This window comes from Astatotilapia calliptera, chromosome 16 (assembly GCF_900246225.1).
Source record: "Astatotilapia calliptera chromosome 16, fAstCal1.2, whole genome shotgun sequence".
In the NCBI taxonomy this organism is placed as follows: Eukaryota; Metazoa; Chordata; class Actinopteri; order Cichliformes; family Cichlidae; genus Astatotilapia; species Astatotilapia calliptera.
In genome coordinates, this window is record NC_039317.1 from 18,905,203 (window position 1) to 18,923,071 (window position 17,869).

Consider the following 17,869-nt stretch of genomic DNA (forward strand, 5'->3'; position numbering starts at 1 on the left):
ACTGGAAATCCTTTTCAGTGAGCTGTACAGGCATGTTTTAGGAGTAGGAGCTGCCAGCATGAAAAAACTATTGTCAGTACTTTAGTTGCATCAGATCTGGACTGTGCAAACCAAGAACAAATATCAGTCAGTGGTTTATTAACAGACAGTATCCAGTGCTGTGTTTAGCTCTTTGGTAATGTTTTCACATTTGTTGTTCCGCGGGCATAAACAACTGCAGAACAAAAGTAGTTAAATAAAGTAGTTGTGTAGTTCATTTCCTTTGAGGAGGAGAAGTGCAGACTTTACAGGTTGCAAAATAACACCTACTTACTGTATGACCTTCCTAAGGGGGAAAAAAGTGTCTGCCTGTTTTGCTCATCCAACCACACACAGTTTGGTAGATCCCTGATGACAGCAGAGGCCATAGAAGGAAGGACTTCTGGCAGTGGTGTCCTCTGACATTCACATCCTCTGTCACTGTTTACAGATGGTCAGGGTGTGTGTGAAAGATCATCTTTCCTGCTGCCTGATGCCAAAGGCTTAGCGAACGACTCTATGAGGAAAGAAATTAAATCCTGCCTGTCGGTTTTACAATAAAAATGAGATATGATATTGCATAAAACATGCTCTGGAACAACAGGGTGGTTCTGGAGAGGTGGGAATTTCTGCAGAGCTGTTCCTGTCCTGTATTTTGTGATTAGTTTAGATAAGAGAAGAAAGGAAGTGAATGAATATTAAAAAGAACACACCCGTTCAAGTCAAACTAATCCTTTTATTTGGAGGATCTGGATTTTGTTGACATGAATTAAATTATGCTATTAAACAGTCCATGGAGTAACTGAAAACACTAAGTGTTACATAATGGCACAATCAACCTGAAACTTATGCTTCATCATCTTACAGTAGGCATAACATTACACTGGTTTGTTCTTACACCAGGAAAAAAGCATAAAAAGAATGTGAATAGACAAACAAAAAACAACATTAACGTGAGCTTTTTTTTTATTTCCTTTGCTGTGCTTTGTTCTTACTGATTTCAAATTTTGTAAAGCCACAAATCTACAGCAAGACATCCTAATACTTTACAGTTGATTCTCTAATATCAGAACTAGAGCACTTTAGTCACTTTCTTAATTTTAATTTGTGGATTTAATGATAAGACAAACAAAACAGACCTTGCCCCTCATCCCCCTTTTTTAATATCACGCTCGTCAGCCAAAAATCCGTTTCAAACTAAGTACCAGCCCTGCCTTTACGACACATTTTTTAAAGCTGAAACTCATCTCCCAGGTCACTCAGCTGCTTGCTGTGAAGTTCAGTCTTGATCCGATGCTCTGTAATCCACAATCAGGTGCAAACAGAGCAGCCAAGGAGTCCTTTAACAAAAGCATAAAGACATTGAAAGAAACTAGATGTCAGTACAGCTCTAATCTTAAAACAAGGGCTTCTTCTGCAGCTTTTTCCACGACTACAGCTCTCTTTTCTCTTGAACCAGCGCGGGTAACAAACAATGACCCCCCTCCCCATACACACACATCGGGATGGAGATGAACGCTGCTCACTTACACAAAGGAGACATCGCGATATGTTATGCCAATGCCGACGTAGTAACTTTCTTTGAGATCTGATTAAATAATTGTTTCGCGTCTTTCAGTACGAATGAATTTGGGACCCTGCCTGTATAAAGAAAGGGTACCTTTTCTAGTTTACCTCAGACAGTTTGAATGAACAGCTGGATTCCTCCCTTGTTGTACAGCTCCTGATCTTCAGCAGAGACAGCATACATGAACCCCTCACCAAAAAAAATGTTTTTTGCAGGATGTCCTGAATACAGATGAGTTTAAATGCTGTTAGAAGCTCTTGTTCTCATTAAAACAGTAACACTACTTCGCCATGTGTAAATATTACTCTCCACTGAGAAGGCGTGGCCTGTCGGCTTTGTGTCCAATCAGGAGCGCAAAATGCGCTGCACAGCCTGCTCCAACAAATGCTTTCTTGTTTAATTAAATGTACTACTTCTCTTTTTAAGCCATCATTTAAAAATGTATTTAATACACAGTCTATACAGGATAAAGTGCATGTGTAATTTCACCATAACCAGTTGCATGTGCTTAATTGACAATCACTGTAATGATATTTCTCCCCAACCTCACCTTTTCCTCAGTTTGCATGGACAAAATTCAAACCCAGGATTCTGTAAAACACCACCTCTCTGCACAGTTTTCTAACCATGGTTTTTTCTTCTTTGTAGGGTTAGAATGTCTTTTTTTATTTTTTATTTTTTTACTCGGCAGCCGCAGGCAACGGAACTGTGCCGCTGCTATTTCCAGCTGAGGTGTAACTTGCTTTTTTTTCTTTTTCTTTTTTTGTATGCCACAGTGCTGAATTTGATCTCAGCTACACCCGTGGTTAATTTTCAAAATCAGGGGCATTATGACGTGGATAAAATCTAAAACACAATTTGCTCCATTTGTTGCCTCGTAAATTAGATTTTAACTTGCATTATTTCCAAGCTGGAGGATGCAGATTTCCACTTAGCCTCACAAGTTAGCCAAAACAGTGGGGAAACGGTCCTCTACTTATTCAGCTGTGTTTTTGTTTTTAATTTAAATATTTATTTATATGATCATTATTTCACTTACTTGCATGTAAATAATAAAATTGTATTTTCATTGGAACTTAAAATTGCCCGAAAATCCCAGGAAAACAATTAATATTATCTTCCTCGGTGCTAAAGTTGTTGTTTTTATGAGAACTATTTTAAGCTTCATAAATTACATGTGAGGTGCAGAAAGAGGGAGGTGGCGGTGGTGGGGGGAACCCACCCAGGGTTAAAATGGCCGCCATCCACGGAATACTGATGATTTGTGTTGCAGTAGCTCAGAGACAAAATGCAAGATGGATTTGTTTGTGGCACAGCACGGACTGAACGTACAAACGCCGCCGTTAATATAACCGTGAATCACGCTCAGTTCAGCGGCTGATGTTTGTGAAACTTCTGGGGTGGGGGCTCACTCTGAATTAGAGCCACAGTGAATTAAAGCCACTGATGATTTCTGTGACAAGAGTTTCATTTTCCTTCATGCGCTCTTAAATCCAGGGATATATCATCTTGGAAAATGTGAACACAGATTCCAACTGCCACAGCCCCCCCTTCCTTTTTTCTTCTTCTCCCCAGCTCCCCCACCACCACCACCATTAAAGATTGGCCTGTTCGGTTAGAAATGTGTTACTTGGATTTGGAATGCAAATGCTTTGTTCACGAGGAGGAGGGATCAGCGAGGAGTCTGAAAGCGACGAGTTTTTGATTAATGAGCTTTGAAATGGCTCTCCAGGAGCAATAAAGGATGAACTGCTCTCTCTCTTTCTCCCTCTCTCTCTTAGTCACACACCCCTCTGCATCTTGTCCTGTGTCAAGGAATCGCCGTGTATTTTTCTGTTTTGTCACCAGTCTGCTTTGTCTTACACCGACCATGAAAACAAATGGTCGTGTATATATATATATATATATATATATATATATATATATATATATATATATATATATATATATATATATATATATATATATATATATATATATATATATATATATATATATATATATAAGCGAGACTATATATGCTCAGTCTCGCTGTGCACCAATCAATTAGACAGTAGTCAGTGATTAGGCTTTGGTCTTTGCTGGAAAATTGAGCTTATTTTCTTGTCTCAGCAAGCAGGAGGCTAATCATGTGGCCGTCTCTAAAAAAAAAAAAAAGAAGAAGATAAGTGACATGTGGAAGATGCAATAAGCCCGTAGACTCACTTCCCTCATACCAATAAAACATCAATAACCTCCAGAGCCTTTTATTCCGCTGAAATGCACTTTGCATTGGAAGCATAGAGCCGTCTGATGAGTTTTAGATATCCTGGTGTCTAATTATTGATTGTCTCTCCCCGTTTAGGCTGTACAGTAAAGCTGTGGGTCAATACGCCTCCTCGGCACAGTTACCTGACAGATTCACTGGCAGCAACAGCAGCAGCTGAATGAGAAATTAAAAATAATGAGAAGCTGCAGGGTAACCAGAGTTCCTGCTGCAGGGTTTGTTGAAAAAGAAAGAAGGGGGAAAAGAAAAGGAAATCAACAAAATGCAATAAAAAACGAAGTTTAAGCACTTTATTTACAAAATGTTGAACACAATAAAATATAACATTTCAATATCATTAGGGTTTCATAAATTTATGGATATCCAACTGAATGGAATAACAATGGAAGACAAATAAAAAATAGCAATGGACTACACAAAATGACATGCTGGTGTGTATAATATTTGATACTTCGATAGTCTACGTTTTGCTTAAGATTTGACACAAGAATAACCATGGACATATAGTGATGTTTATACACTATAAAATGTCCCATTTGTCCCAGATTTACAATTAGAAATGCTCTTTTTTATATACCAACAACACATTGCGAGTCATAGCATTTTCCAAACCCTGTTTTGCCCACACTTCCAAGTGCACTGATCTGTCCAATCTTACAACAAACTCCACACGTATAAATACTCGCATATAAACGATAAATAATGTGCAATACAAAAGTAATTAAATAATAAATAGGCTATATGCTAGTACAAAAGATTATGCAAATCAAAAGAAAAATACAAAACAATAAATAAATTGGGGTGTGCGCGGGGGGAAATGAGAGCCTAACAAACAGACGAAAAACTTCCCTAAAAATCCTTCTCGCTAAGGATGCGCTTCTATTTTTGTGATCTACAAGACTTACCTTCAAGTAATGGCATGAAATACTCAGTCAAAAAGAAAAAAAACAATTGCGCATTGCACTTGAGAAAAAACAAGAACAAAAAAAGAACTACTGACAACCGGGCTATCTGCTTCTCCGCATCCCCAAATATTCAAGAGAAATGGACAAAGCTGTATTATTTAGAAAATAATTACACAATAGCATTAATAGTAATATCAATAATACTGTAATAATACACACGACTCGCTTGGAGTGTAGTTATTAGACTAGTGAGGTAATAAAAAAAGAGCGCAACATAATCTTGGCACACACACACGCAAACATACACGCGCACGCACACACGCGAAACCACATATTACAAATGCGTCAGTTTAGGCGCTTCCTGAATCCTTCCCTGAGACGCTTGGTGAGAGGTGAGGTCTGTGTATGTGGGATGGGGATCACAGGGTCCATGGTGGTGGTTTCCTGGGATCTGTGCGGCACAGCTGTAGTCCACACTGGTGGATGAGGGGTGGGGAAGATGGCCGAGGTTGAACATGGGGCCCGAGGCTGGCATGGAATCAACAAAATTCCCACCCACGTAAACGGGGCTGCTTTGCAAATTGGCGTTGGCAAAGCTGCCGTTGCTCTGCATGCCGTGGTGTTCGTACTCGGAGCCCGGGTATCTCTTCTGTTGTGGGATGCAGCCACCCAAGGGTGCCGTGTACGCGGCCAAGCCGTACATATTTTGCTGGGGTTTGGCAAAGGACGGGGGTGAGGGTGCGTCATAGCTGAGGCTGTTCACATTTTGGAGCTGGCCAGAGTATCCAATGTGATTTGGGCCACTCAGCGGCGGGCTTCTATCCGGGGAATGTCCCAGGGGGGAGTGCGCCAGCCCTTTAGACTTCTGGTCCTTTTTGTATTTCATCCTCCTGTTTTGAAACCAGATCTTTATTTGGCGCTCGGTGAGATTCAACAGATTTGCCATTTCCACCCTCCGAGGACGACAAAGATAGCGGTTAAAGTGAAACTCCTTCTCCAGCTCCACAAGTTGCGCGCTGGTGTAAGCAGTTCTGACCCGTTTGGACGCTGGTCCCGGTGGGCTTTTCTCATCACTCACTTCACCACCTGTGAAGGAATCACAGAATCATCTTAGGGTCTTTTGAACAATGTGAGGAATAATTTATAAATTCCATGCACATCAAGACTCCCCCCCACCCTGATCCCTCCCTACCCAAACACACCTCTACACGCTCACACAACATACACAGACACTACACATACACGTCACCATCATGATCACTACCTGCGGTGGCACAGTTGTTTGAGTTCTTCTGCTTTGAGTTCTGTCGGGTCTCCTTCATCCAGGGGAATATCTGCTTGGTGAGGGCTGGTGTGGCACTGCTGGAAGCACTGCTGGATGGGGATTTCTTCTTCTGAGATGCAGAGCTGTTGGAGCTAGGGGAAGATGCAGACAGTGGAGGAGCCTGCTGCTCTGAAATACTAGTCGCTTGGTTGTTGTTGTTATTTTGACTGCTGCTTTGTCGCATGCAGTCTCCGTTCAGGTCACTGTCTTTTAGGGCTGGTGGCCGGACTGCAGCTGTCTGAATGGGACAAACTGAGCCCTGGTAGTCGCTGTCTATGTTTGAAGTAGGATAGGACTGGTGTGCGGGCCCATAGTTGTAAGAGTCTGGTTTGGGGTAGGTGTAGCCTCCAAAAAGTCCAGAGTTGTCGTAGTATGTTGCTTTCTGCATTTTGTGGATTCAAAGCCAGTAAGCCAGTGAAGCTTTATCCAGTTGCATGAGTGTTGTTTATTTACGTGATTGGTGTTTCCCACCGCTGCTCCACTCTGTGACCTATAAAAAGAAACATCTCTCACTGTAACGCCACAGAATGTGTGAGATGCAGCGTTTGAAATCCACATTAAACCAAAAGGCACAGCTTGCTTGGCCCAGACTGAAGCTACTGTATAGAGCATTTGGTGCTTTCTAATTAAACAACTAGAGCAATTAAATTAGAAAAGCACCAAATGTCTTCAAACTGTCTATGACAATGCTTCATCTCCAGCTCGTTCGACTCGTTTCTTGGCACAAAACAGTTAAAGTTTAACTTGGACTAAAAGGACCCTCTGGGAGGCTCTGGGAGTCCCTTGCAAATAAGCTGAATCAGCATTTGACACACACGTACACACAATACCCTTTTCAGTAATCACAAGGCCTGACAAAGCCCCTAATGCATTCATTGTTCACGCGCGCACAGGCATTAGGATCGCATGTTGAAGAGCGCAAGAAGCACAACACTGAACTCCCGCACTGTTCATATAAAAATGTAGCCGTGTGAGAGGGTTAGAAAGAGAGAGCGAGAGACAGAGAGAGAGACAGAGAGAGAGAGAAAGGGAGGGATAGAGTGAGAGTGAGAGAGAGAGAAAGATGGGTTGGGTTGGGCTGGGTTAAATATGACATTTCACCAGCCTTTACGCACATCTCAAACATTATAATTTGGCTGCTTGGTCGGTTTTCTTCTTAAAGATTTATGTCTAATTATCTTGAATTATCTTTTTTAAACTTTTGGAGGATATTTTTGAAAACCAAAAAATTATTATTAATATTCTCATTATTTTACCAATATGATAAAAAGCATGACAACATTTAAAGTAAGCCGAAACAAAAATATCAAAGGGGCCCTCCTGTACTGTATGTTGGTGGCTTTACGAGGTGCGGCCTGCGCCGTGCATAACAATTGCACCTGTCAGTTTGGACCGCGGCAAAATTTATGACCGCAAATGTTATGGTTGTAAACGGCCTGAGAGAGGGGAATGAAAAGCAAAACACTCCTCAAGACTCACAGCCCCTCAGAAGTGTAAAACTAAGCGTAGGAGGAAGGCAAGGGAAAGAATTTCATAGTCGGCGACTTCTCCCATGAAGAGGCTCGGTTTATAATTGATGCCTCCATTCTGGCTTAGTGCGAGTCTCCAGCTAAACACAGAGGTGGAAAGCACGGAGCTGTTTTGCTGCTTTGAATAAGGCACGGGGATACTGGCGAGGTCTTGAAAAACTCTACTTTTTTTTTTCTTTTTAATTTTCTTATTGTGTGTGCTCTCACTGTTTAATTCCGGCAACGCTGCTAAAAAAGGAAATGGGACTTACTGAAATTGGACTCTGGCCTGCGTAAATAATTACACGTACAGGTTAAGACCATCCTTCATGTCTGTTTTCTTGATTTAAGCCTCCTGTGAAACACTGTGAGCGTAAATATGTAGCCTAATAACAAATCACCCTTTCACCTTGTTAGCAGTTGGCTGTGTTGTCCTCTCCCTTCATTAAAAAAACGTTACTCACCGAAATCTGCGCAGATCTGTTTTATACCCCTCAAGCATTCACCACTGCTTCCATCTCGACCTAAAAGACAAAAATAATAACACAAATAAATGTATTGTTATTAGTCTGAGCCCTGCGTTATTTTCGATGCATGTTGTGTTAAAAATGAGTGATACATTTTTAGTTGTAGTATTTTTTTTTAAATTTAGATTTATGTGTAAACTCAAGCTAAACTAAACAGTTCTAGATAATTAATTGAAAAATATAGTAGCTTAATAGAACTGAGGCTTTAGTTCCATATTTTCCAGCGTTTTTATTGTATGTCTATTTTTATTTCACTTTTTTTTTTTTTTTTACTTTTTTCTTCTTCTTTTGCTTTCATTTTCTTGAGACTGAAAAGTCTGACATGTGCAGTTTTAGTACAAAAGAGTCAGGCCAAATATCTAGCACTCATAAGCGTTTTAGGTGACCTTAGGGTCATTCAGCAGTAAGTCATAGTTTAATGAACAACGAACAGTTTGCCTTAAAGAAGAGCCAAGTCTCGACTAAATTCACAGCAGCTTTTCAGCGCTAAGAGAAACAGGACAAGATGCTCGACCGACGGCAAGGAAACCAGAACTTCAAACCCAGAAATCTTCCAGATAATTATATTTGCAGTGAGTGTAAAAAAAAGAAACAAACAGCTCCTGTTTCATTGCATCTATCCGAGGAATTTAGCTTCATAGTATCACGATTCAACTGTAGGATTTTTTCATGAGGATTTTCTAAAAAGCCGGTCGATAGTCTGCACCTCGAGTGCTTTTGAGCACACTGAGCTACTAGTAGCAGACATGGTTCCCTTTTCACGCGGCTGTGTTTTTCGCCTACGCGTTGTTACGGTAAGTTTGGTCCACACAATGGGTCGGACTCAATCTGGAGTGTTATTATCTCACTTAGTCGTTTCTTCAGCTTAACCTTTGAAAATCTATTAATAAGAGGGAAGTTTGTATAACTGGAAATATATATATATTATTTTTTAAGCTAAGTTTATAATTTTACACAATGTATTCGCTGCTGTTTTGAAACAACGAAAACGAAAACAAAACACAAATTGCGTTTTGTTTGTTTTTTTGCAGAAAATTGTATAGTGCTTACAAATTCCCATTTTGTAGCAAAATGTCTGTATTTTTAGTTTAGCTTTTTTTTTTTTTTTTTTTTTTTTTTTTTTTTTTTTAATCCAGGAGACTGCGCGTAATTATGAGCAGCTCAGGCCTATAATACAAAAGCTGCAGTGCACAAACATTAAATCTTTATCCAAAGTAAAACAGTAAACTGAACGAAAATGGGTGGAAATTATCTCAAATTTGAGTTTATTGCCTTGTGTTCTTAGACCTGCTGCTCATCAGTCCAAAGAGAGAGAAAATATATTTGCATGGAACAAATTAGCCATTAAGGTATCCAAACATTAAAAAAAAAACGCATTTGCATTGTCCTTGTTCACTATTCAGACCTCCTATCCCTTAAAGCATCCACTATAAATTCACCTATAATATAACGTTGCAGGTTAACAAAGCCATACTATTGAACCCACATAAATCAACGGCAAACGCCAGCGAGTGAGGATAAGACAACAAATTAATGTGATTTACGATCCAAGAGTCAAAAAGAAAAGTTCCTCTCCCACTTTTTCCTCCGAGCAGGTTTTCATAAACGTGAAATCAGCTGAAAAGCGCAGGGTAGCTTTGGCTCGATCTGTCGATAATATTTGAACGCAATTTCTCGAGGAAAAAAAACTATAATAATGGTAATAATATGAATCTGCTTTTGAAGAGATAGCTTTGGGCTCCATACCCGCGCGTTTGCCGGTGAGAGCGACGTTAACGAGCATCGCCTCCATGAATGGAATGAATCATATATATTTCCTTGGATTATATTAACCCGTGGTTAAAGGTTGCGTTCTGCCATGCAATTTCTTACCTGTGAATCAATTCATCATAAAGCAGTTCCCTCTCAGTCTCAGTTCCTTTCCACGTTGTCTCAAGAATAAATCCTTCACCCTTTGTCTGTAGACAATGCTGTCCTAAACCTGATCTTGCTGTTTTTCAGACATTTCCATATACCAGTGGAGACAGTATTCCCGAAAGAATGGAAGGACTCGCATTCAACTACCAATAAAAAGCGAACAAGGTATCCTTATTCCTGAAAAAAATCACTGGCAATCAATCACCCAGTGAAATATACAGGAATTCAAAAACGGAGAGGCCTGTAAAGATTTGCAGCTAACATTGGGATTTTGGGGTGTTTCGGAAGCTTTATGATGACAAATAAAGGCGCTGCCTTAAGGTACAAGCATATTTGTTCACGTGATTGTTCCCTTCTTCAAGTAAGCCTTACCTCACCAATCCATTTTGATAAAGGGTGGCGTTTATTTCCTCATCTGAACTGTGTGAATGTGAAAATGTTCCTCTGCCTATTTCTTTTTATCTCCCCATGAGCTGCGAGCTTTGCAGCTCGCCTGCACTTCAGCGTTTAAACCCAAGCAGATATGCTTTTGTTTGGGTGCTCAACGTGCAAATCTAGACATCTTTAACCTCCCCCCCACAAAGGCACTGAAGTGCAATGCATGTGTGCAAAAAATGATCTGTGCATTTTATGTCACAGAAGATTTGAAATTTCCAACATTTATGAAGATTTCTTTTTCTTTGCCTCACTCCCCCTAAAGATAGAAACTAGCGGGGATTTCGCAATAAAACGAATAAAGAGGGCCTCACTCACCACATTTTGCATAATATTGAAACGTTTTAAAACGCGGTTCTGTGTAATTTACAAACAACTGCGCAATGATGTGGGAGTGCATTTTAAAAAATGATTTATGAAATAAATGACGTGTGTGTATTTTCTTGCAACTGGGAAAGGATTGTATTCAAATAAACCACATTATCATCTCGTGTTTGTTGTGTCTGTCTTCCCACACAGCTGAAGCACAAAGAGGCACGGAGCCAGTGTCTTCTTGCATTGTTTTCGGTACTAACCCCACACTATGCCAAATAATGGCACGCTTTAATGCCAGAGAAAATATACCGAAAGGCCAGACTCTAAGATTTCGAACCACAGAGACGGTTCTCGGACCTGGTTGGTTCAGCGGTGGGTAATCTTTGCTAGAGAAGAAGAAGAAGAAGGGATGCCGGACTGGTAGCGTCTCAGCATATGTTCAGAGGGTAATAAAAGTGAAAGATTTACAGTTTTCGCCCGGCCCCCAACAGCCTCGCACCCTTTCAGGGATAACTGAGAATGATTTACAAGGAGGCAGAACTGTCAGCCTGGCCGAACTTCTAGGACTTCTAAGAAATCAAAATTAGATCATCCCCCCACTAACAATAAAAACAATAGAAAATGATTGTGCTCTAAAGCGAAAGGGAGAGATAAATAACTAGGAATTTGTCTTGTGGTTAAAAATACAACACCAAAAATCGCGATTTCTGCTTCGCAAACAAGACAAGTTAATTTTAATGCTTTCTTTAAACATATTCAATTTACTTCAGATTAAAAGAAACAAAAACAACTTCACATTAAATTAGCAAAAATCCGAATTAGACTCTGAATAAGGAGTCTATGGGCCCAAAAGAGGGAGCAGACTAAGCTGCATGTGTCCGAAAGAGCAGTTATTCAAAGCGAGCATCCATAAATCCTACTTGTCACTGCCATTTACTTTTTTCACATTAGTCCCATCAGTCCATTTCAAGACATTTGCAAACCGCAAAACTGAAAAATTATGCTACTGCTAATATATTTAATTTATTTATTTATTTTAAAAAAAGAAGAAGGCATGCGTACAGCGACTAGCCACAGCCTATACAATTGCGCTCAGAGCGCACACATCAAAGGGAGCAATTTATCAAATATCACGACATTTGATATCGTCATTTACCAGCTGGGGCAACATGAAAAATGTTGAAATATTTACCTACCCAAGCATCCATCGGTTCAGATGTGTTGCTAAAGTGCGGGACTACAGTTGCGCCGGGAATCGGATATTATTTTCTTGGGGGATCTCTTCAGTTTTCAAGTCTGATAGAGTCCTTGCGATTAATGACGACGCCGTGTTTCTAGGGGGACGTGCTGCATTAATTATTTAGACAATCACGTGGTCGAGAATAGAGAGCGGAGTGGTATAGTCTCTGGATTATATCTCTGAATGCAGACAGCGCACTTTAATATATCTTAGGGGGGTTGTCTGGCTCGGAGAGGCTTCTTGCGAAAACAGCTGGAAATCAAATATGGCCGGATGGAGAGCAACGACGTTGTATTCCTGCACTGGGTGCAGTGTCATTGAAAATGGCACTGCCTTTGGCTCCCATTTATTGCTGTTCAGACATGTAGGTCAGTGTGGCTACACACTGCACGTTGTAGTAGGCTGCTCTGACCTGATAACTGCCAAGGAAACTATGATATTGGCATTAGTTCAATTCATGCATTATATATCAGACGTTCAAAACACCCAGGTTTTATATTAAGTAGCTAAAAATAATAATAATAAAAAAGCAACCTTTGGTTAAGTTAGAGCTTGTAATGTATTTTAGGTAGGTTCTCCCCCCTCACCCCCCTTCTAGTCGCTTCTCCCCAGTCCCCCCCCCCCCACCCAGCCCCCCTCGCTCTCTCTCCCTCTCTCTCTCTCATCTTCTCCTCAGCATCTATATGGAGATCATTTTTGGCAGGATGGTGGATTGGTAGCATCACTTTGTCTCTGCTTCTCTTCACATCCGTGTGACAAACTTACATTTTATGTATACACAAACGTTTATGCGCGGTGCACGCACGTGCTCAGTGGGCATCAGCCCGTGGTCACTGGGGATGAAAAGTGTTTGGATGCAGGTTGTCTTTACAAATGCATACATATGGTCACTTTGTTTGTATCCGAGCTGATCCTGTAACGTGAAGGGGTCGAAGGTCGGTATTGCTGCGTCTCATCCTCAATAAAGTCTCAGCTTGTGGATCATGGGGGGTTGGGGGTTAATATTAACCATAAGCAGAATATAGGTATGCTTTAATAGCCTAAAGTTCTATACTGTGCTATTGGGTGTTTGTTCCTTCGTTCTAATACAGCTCTAACAAATGTGGCGTGAATTAGTCTTGGAGAAGGACCAACTCCTCTTAACAAGTTTTCCCTGTCAATTTGAGTCTTATGAGGGCACTAGAGATAATTTGTGCTTCCACTGCACCGTAAAGAACCGTCTAAATAACTTTAACGCATTGAATGTGGTTTTTATGGCACAAAAATAATAATAAATAAATTAAATAATCCCCACTAAGAGTTTTTTTTTCCTAAGGGGAGGTTTTTGCGCAGTGCTTGCTCTCGCTTTGTTACGAACTCATGAGTAAAATGAAACGGCAAAGTAAAAAAAAAAAACCTCTTCTATTTTATTTTATTTTCTAAATAATAAAAATACACTTGTGTGCTTAAATTTAGGACCTGCCAAGACAACAGGCTGCATTTGTGTATCCATTGGCCATTTGGTCCATTTGTAGATGTTTTGTAAAAGCGGCCTTTAGTTCCATATGGTTCCACACGCTTGTAACTCTTAGGTGAAAAAACACTTGGAGCAAAGCTGTCCTTTGCGTCTAGCGTAAACCAAATGGCACCAAATAACGCAAACAAAGAAAAGTTACTCTAAAATTTCAAGCTATCGGGGAAATAATAAATAACCCCGGGGTCGAAAAAATATATGTATTTCTTCTAAATCAAAATCTATCTTGAGTGCAGGAAATAAACATCCCAGAACACACACAGTCTCCCAAATACTTAAATGCATAATCAGTAGAAATCTTTATTTTTTTTTATTCAATATACTTCTCACATCTCAATGCACCGTACAAGGTAAAAAGCATGTACAAAAATAAAAACGAAAAGATTGCATATAGACATGAGGAGACAAACGCACAAATCAGAACCTTTTCGGGGGCTTCGCCTGGTATAAATACTGTTTAAACACGTGTAAAACGAGGAATTCAGTGGCTCTTACTTTGAATCAGCTTTAGCCTTTTTTCTTTTTCTTTTTTTTTTGAGGGTGGAACAGTCCTCCAAAGCAAAGCGAACAGCGCCTGGGAGAGAAATGCTGCCTGTCCGGCGGGTCAGGGGTGCTGGGGTCAGTCCTTGCGGCTGAAATGTGTCCCCTGGATGAACCTGCCACTGCTGCTTTGTCGACCTTCGGTTGAAATACCTTTTCAACTCTCTCGTCAAGAAGACTTCAGAAAGGAGACCTCCACATACTGGGAGAGCTTCTTGGCTTTTTGTCCGAGGACAAAGACGGTATAAAACGAGAAATATCTGTCTTGAAACATGACCTGAAAGAGCCCCATGGATAGCTTGGTTGTGAATGAAAAAAAAAAAATTGAAGATTCCCATGTTAACTAAGACTAAAACTTTGCATAAGGCCATGCTAATAACGCACAAGAGTTCAAACATATTTCGGAATAATAAAGGTTTAACGAATACTTTTAATTTAATTGTGTGCTATACGAAAAAAATGTACACGTTTTTAAACAAATAAATAATGACGCAGAAATCGTCTGAAAAATAAAAAATAAAATACTGCTAAATCTCCAGGATTTGATTATTTCCGATTGGAAACATCTAGTATCAATTTGATGCCATGCAAGAACAAATGATCTTTCATAGGAGAGTTTTAAATGGCACAAGAGAGCCTCTGAAAATGTACACTGTTTACAAAGATGTCAGGAAAGATTTATAAGGGCACTCTGAATAGTATGCACACAGGAATGTCTTGTGTTTGGGAAATAACAATTTTAAAATTTCAAAGCTTTTTTTGTACAAAATAAGTTAAAACATACAAGTCACAAAAGATTCAGCGGGGATTTCTGAAAAAGGTTGAGGAGTGTTTGGCGTGCTCTATATGCAAATAATATTTCCTTCAAGTATACATTTATATATATATATATTGTGCGTTTAATGTGAATTTTTCAGTTGGCTAAAATAATTTCTGTGCTGAAAGCTGTAATAACTTTTGTGTATGTGCGTGTAATTTGAAATGATCTCACTGTTTTGTTTTTAAGCAAAGATATTTCATTGTTTAAATCAGCTGAATCCACGTGAGAAGAGCAGAGACACTTTGTTTAAATCCACTGAATCGGCCGAGGCTGCTTGATAAATGTCTCCTCAGAGGGGGCAACGTCGGAAAAAGAGGGAAGGAAAAGTTTATTTCGACGTTTTTTCTGTCTCTTTGAGGAAATTTGAACACAGAAGAGGCTCAGCTTGCAAACCTCTCGGTTTTAAAGACCGATTGATTTTCTCACTCAGACTCGAGGCAACAATGCTGGAGGGTCATGTTTGTTAAATTAAAAACAAAATGGCTAGAAACGACATCAGTCCATGCAAAAGTCAGATGTAACTTTTGTCTTTTTTTATATACAGTTAATCTCTAAGGACAGGACCACTTTCCTTTCTTATAATGCTGTGATATCAGTCAGGTTATCCTTCTGAATGCTCTGCAGATGGTTGGAGACTGGTGCAGATCTCCCCTTGGTGTTGGGTAGTTTGTGATCTTTCTTCCATTTCATCCGTCTGTTTTGAAACCAGATTTTAATCTGCCTTTCGGAGAGACAAAGAGTGTGGGCAATCTCAATCCGCCGCCGCCTGGTCAGATACCTGTTAAAATGAAACTCCTTTTCTAGCTCCAGAACCTGCTGCCGGGTGTAAGCTGTTCTGGACCGCTTGGGTTCAGATCCCGTGTAATCCGGGTTCACTGGGAGAAAGAACACAAAAGAAAAACAAAACGAAACAAACAAAAGTCACTAAATGTGGTCGATGCAGCATGCAGGTAGAACATGTGCAGGACAAGAAAATTAGTTTCTCTGTCAAAGTTCATACTTTAAGGAAATTTAAACGGAACTGTCATCAGGAAACAGTGGATTATTTTAGCTAAATTTAACCAGATTTGCTCTAGATTTCATCCCAATTTCCACCGGCTAGTCTGCGTGTTTGAGGAGATTTTAGGAGCTCACCTAGCGGCCTATTTCCTGAGCTATAAAAATTTATGACTTGTGTAATTGGCGAGGCCTTTCAAAGACTCCTATAAATAGTATACTGACTGATTTCTGGATTATAGCCCTCAGTAGAGGAAGAAGAGGAAGAAGAAGAGGAAATCTTACCAGTAGTTACGTGAACTTTCTTCATCCAGGGGTAAACTACTGCTGGCTGCTTGGCTTGTATCCCATTTTGGCTCTTTGTGTTTTGCTGCTGTCCACAAGTCCGGGGTCCGGCCACTTGGACCGGAGTCCCCTGCTCAGTCTGTGCGCTAAAATGGCTCGGGTGGCTGGCTCTCTCGTGCCCATGACCCCGTGGTTGCACTGTGGAGTCCTGCACAGTGTTGCAGCTGAAGGGTTGCTCCGTGTAGTTTGACCGTGGGTAGATCCCTGGATGCTGAAAGTCTGTGTCCTGAGATGGACTGTAGTAGTCGGAGCCCTGCTCAGGTATATAGTTATTCTGTGAATATTCCTCGCAGGGAGGAAATTTGGGATCCACATACTTAGAGTTCACCATATACGAACTCATGGCCATTAATTTCTGAAGGTAGAAAATACTAATTTTTCTCGAGTTGTCTTTTTTCCTCCCTCCATAAAGCCCTCCTACTTGGTGTCAACTGAATAAAGTTAGCGAACCATGTGACCAGATCGGCCAATAGAGGTGATGCGGGTCCAAACACTGGTAAACATACAACTAAATGCATTTTTATCTGAGTTAAGATACACAGAAATTAGAACCTGATGGAAAAAACGCAAATATTATCTTGAAACATCGGCGTACGTGTTTGGAAGACAGAAAATGAGGATTTCAAAATAAATAAATAGAAAAATTGGGGGAAAATATGCACAATATTGAACTTACGAAACGTATTAAAAAGAAAACAGAATATTAAAAATGGGGATTGTCTTCTGTGCATGGTGATGTTTCATCAAAGCTGATTCCTGGTTTCTAAAGTCTAACTTAAAAGCATGGTGTTCAACAGAGAAACCAACAAAAGATACAAAAAGCCCCTTGGCATAAAGACAGCGAATAATGAGTGAGGACAATTGATGGACACTGTCTTTGTCAAGAAGGGGTCATCCAAAAGTTACACGAATCTCATCACTTCATCTGCTCCCATCCCTTTGAAAAAAAAAATCTGTCTCAGGAGCCTATTGGACAGCAGCAGCAGTCTCTGGGAATCAATAATGTAGAGACAGAAACTGCCCACAAGAGAAAAAAGAGCTACAGCTGGAGTGTCTGTGGCTTGGTTTCATTTAGTAAATTCATTTGGTATTTCATGCAAAGCACAGCGAGCCAAACAGGAATAGAGACACCTTCCAATGTTTATTTCCACTTGCAACATTTCATATTAGATTTCCTTTAAGCCTACAGAGTTACAGCACGACCTCTTATGAGGAATGTGGTGTTGTCAGATTTACTCTCACTCATAAACCAACACTGTTAATGTAACAACTGGAAGCACATTAGGCTTCAAATGCCTGATAACGATGGCAGTAAAGTCAATAAATCGAAGTTTTTTCATCGACCATATACTCCCCTAGAATCGAATCTGTGAATCTGGTTTCATCACACAAATTCGGTTCTACAGGGTATATATAGACGACGGGAAGCGATGCTGCCTAATTTTACCCCCTAAACCACATCACGTTTTCTTTGTGCAGCACTCTAGACTAATAAAATTAACAGAGTGGCTCACAATCAGAATAAACCAAAACCATCAAAGAAGCTGAGGTTACATAAGAAAATAAGAGGCAAGAATTAAAAACCCAGGGATAAACACATACTTTTATAAGCTATAATCACTCCGGAGTGCCC

At 40.2% G+C, this 17,869-nt stretch overlaps 2 protein-coding genes and 1 long non-coding RNA gene across 4 annotated transcripts; all 3 read right to left on the reverse strand.

Annotated features, from left to right (window-relative positions):
• Positions 1-734: 734 nt before the first annotated feature.
• LOC113007969 (uncharacterized) lies at positions 735-1,941 on the reverse strand. The gene is made up of 2 exons (XR_003269967.1): positions 1,693-1,941; positions 735-1,358 (listed from the first exon to the last, which is right to left on the reverse strand). It is a non-coding gene; the product is annotated as an uncharacterized LOC113007969 (long non-coding RNA).
• Positions 1,942-4,193: 2,252 nt separating this feature from the next.
• hoxd3a (homeobox D3a) lies at positions 4,194-6,475 on the reverse strand. Its single transcript, XM_026145058.1, has 2 exons — positions 6,021-6,475; positions 4,194-5,842 (listed from the first exon to the last, which is right to left on the reverse strand). The coding sequence occupies exons 1-2, from the start codon at positions 6,466-6,468 to the stop codon at positions 5,091-5,093; spliced, it is 1,200 nt and encodes a 399-aa protein (XP_026000843.1). The 5' UTR covers positions 6,469-6,475; the 3' UTR covers positions 4,194-5,090.
• Positions 6,476-6,507: 32 nt separating this feature from the next.
• hoxd4a (homeobox D4a) lies at positions 6,508-17,568 on the reverse strand. 2 transcript variants are annotated; one of them, XM_026145060.1, is made up of 4 exons: positions 16,177-17,568; positions 15,674-15,770; positions 8,053-8,112; positions 6,508-6,570 (listed from the first exon to the last, which is right to left on the reverse strand). In XM_026145060.1, exons 1-3 carry the CDS (start codon positions 16,583-16,585, stop codon positions 8,091-8,093), a joined length of 528 nt encoding a protein of 175 aa, XP_026000845.1. In that variant the 5' UTR covers positions 16,586-17,568; the 3' UTR covers positions 6,508-6,570; positions 8,053-8,090. The 2 variants fall into 2 exon arrangements, with proteins under 2 accessions (XP_026000845.1, XP_026000844.1); XM_026145059.1 differs by lacking the exons at positions 6,508-6,570; positions 8,053-8,112 and having other exon boundaries at positions 15,414-15,770.
• Between the last annotated feature and the right edge of the window lie 301 nt (positions 17,569-17,869).

Coding starts and splice junctions, on each gene's coding strand:
- hoxd4a (XM_026145059.1), bottom strand. CDS start 16,585: ATGGCCATGAGTTCGTATATGGTGAACTCTAAGTATGTGGATCCCAAA. Junction 15,771..16,176: donor GAAAGTTCACGTAACTACTG/GTAAGATTTCCT, acceptor TCTTTCTCCCAG/TGAACCCGGATTACACGGGA.
- hoxd3a (XM_026145058.1), bottom strand. CDS start 6,468: ATGCAGAAAGCAACATACTACGACAACTCTGGACTTTTTGGAGGCTAC. Junction 5,843..6,020: donor AAACAACTGTGCCACCGCAG/GTAGTGATCATG, acceptor ATTCCTTCACAG/GTGGTGAAGTGAGTGATGAG.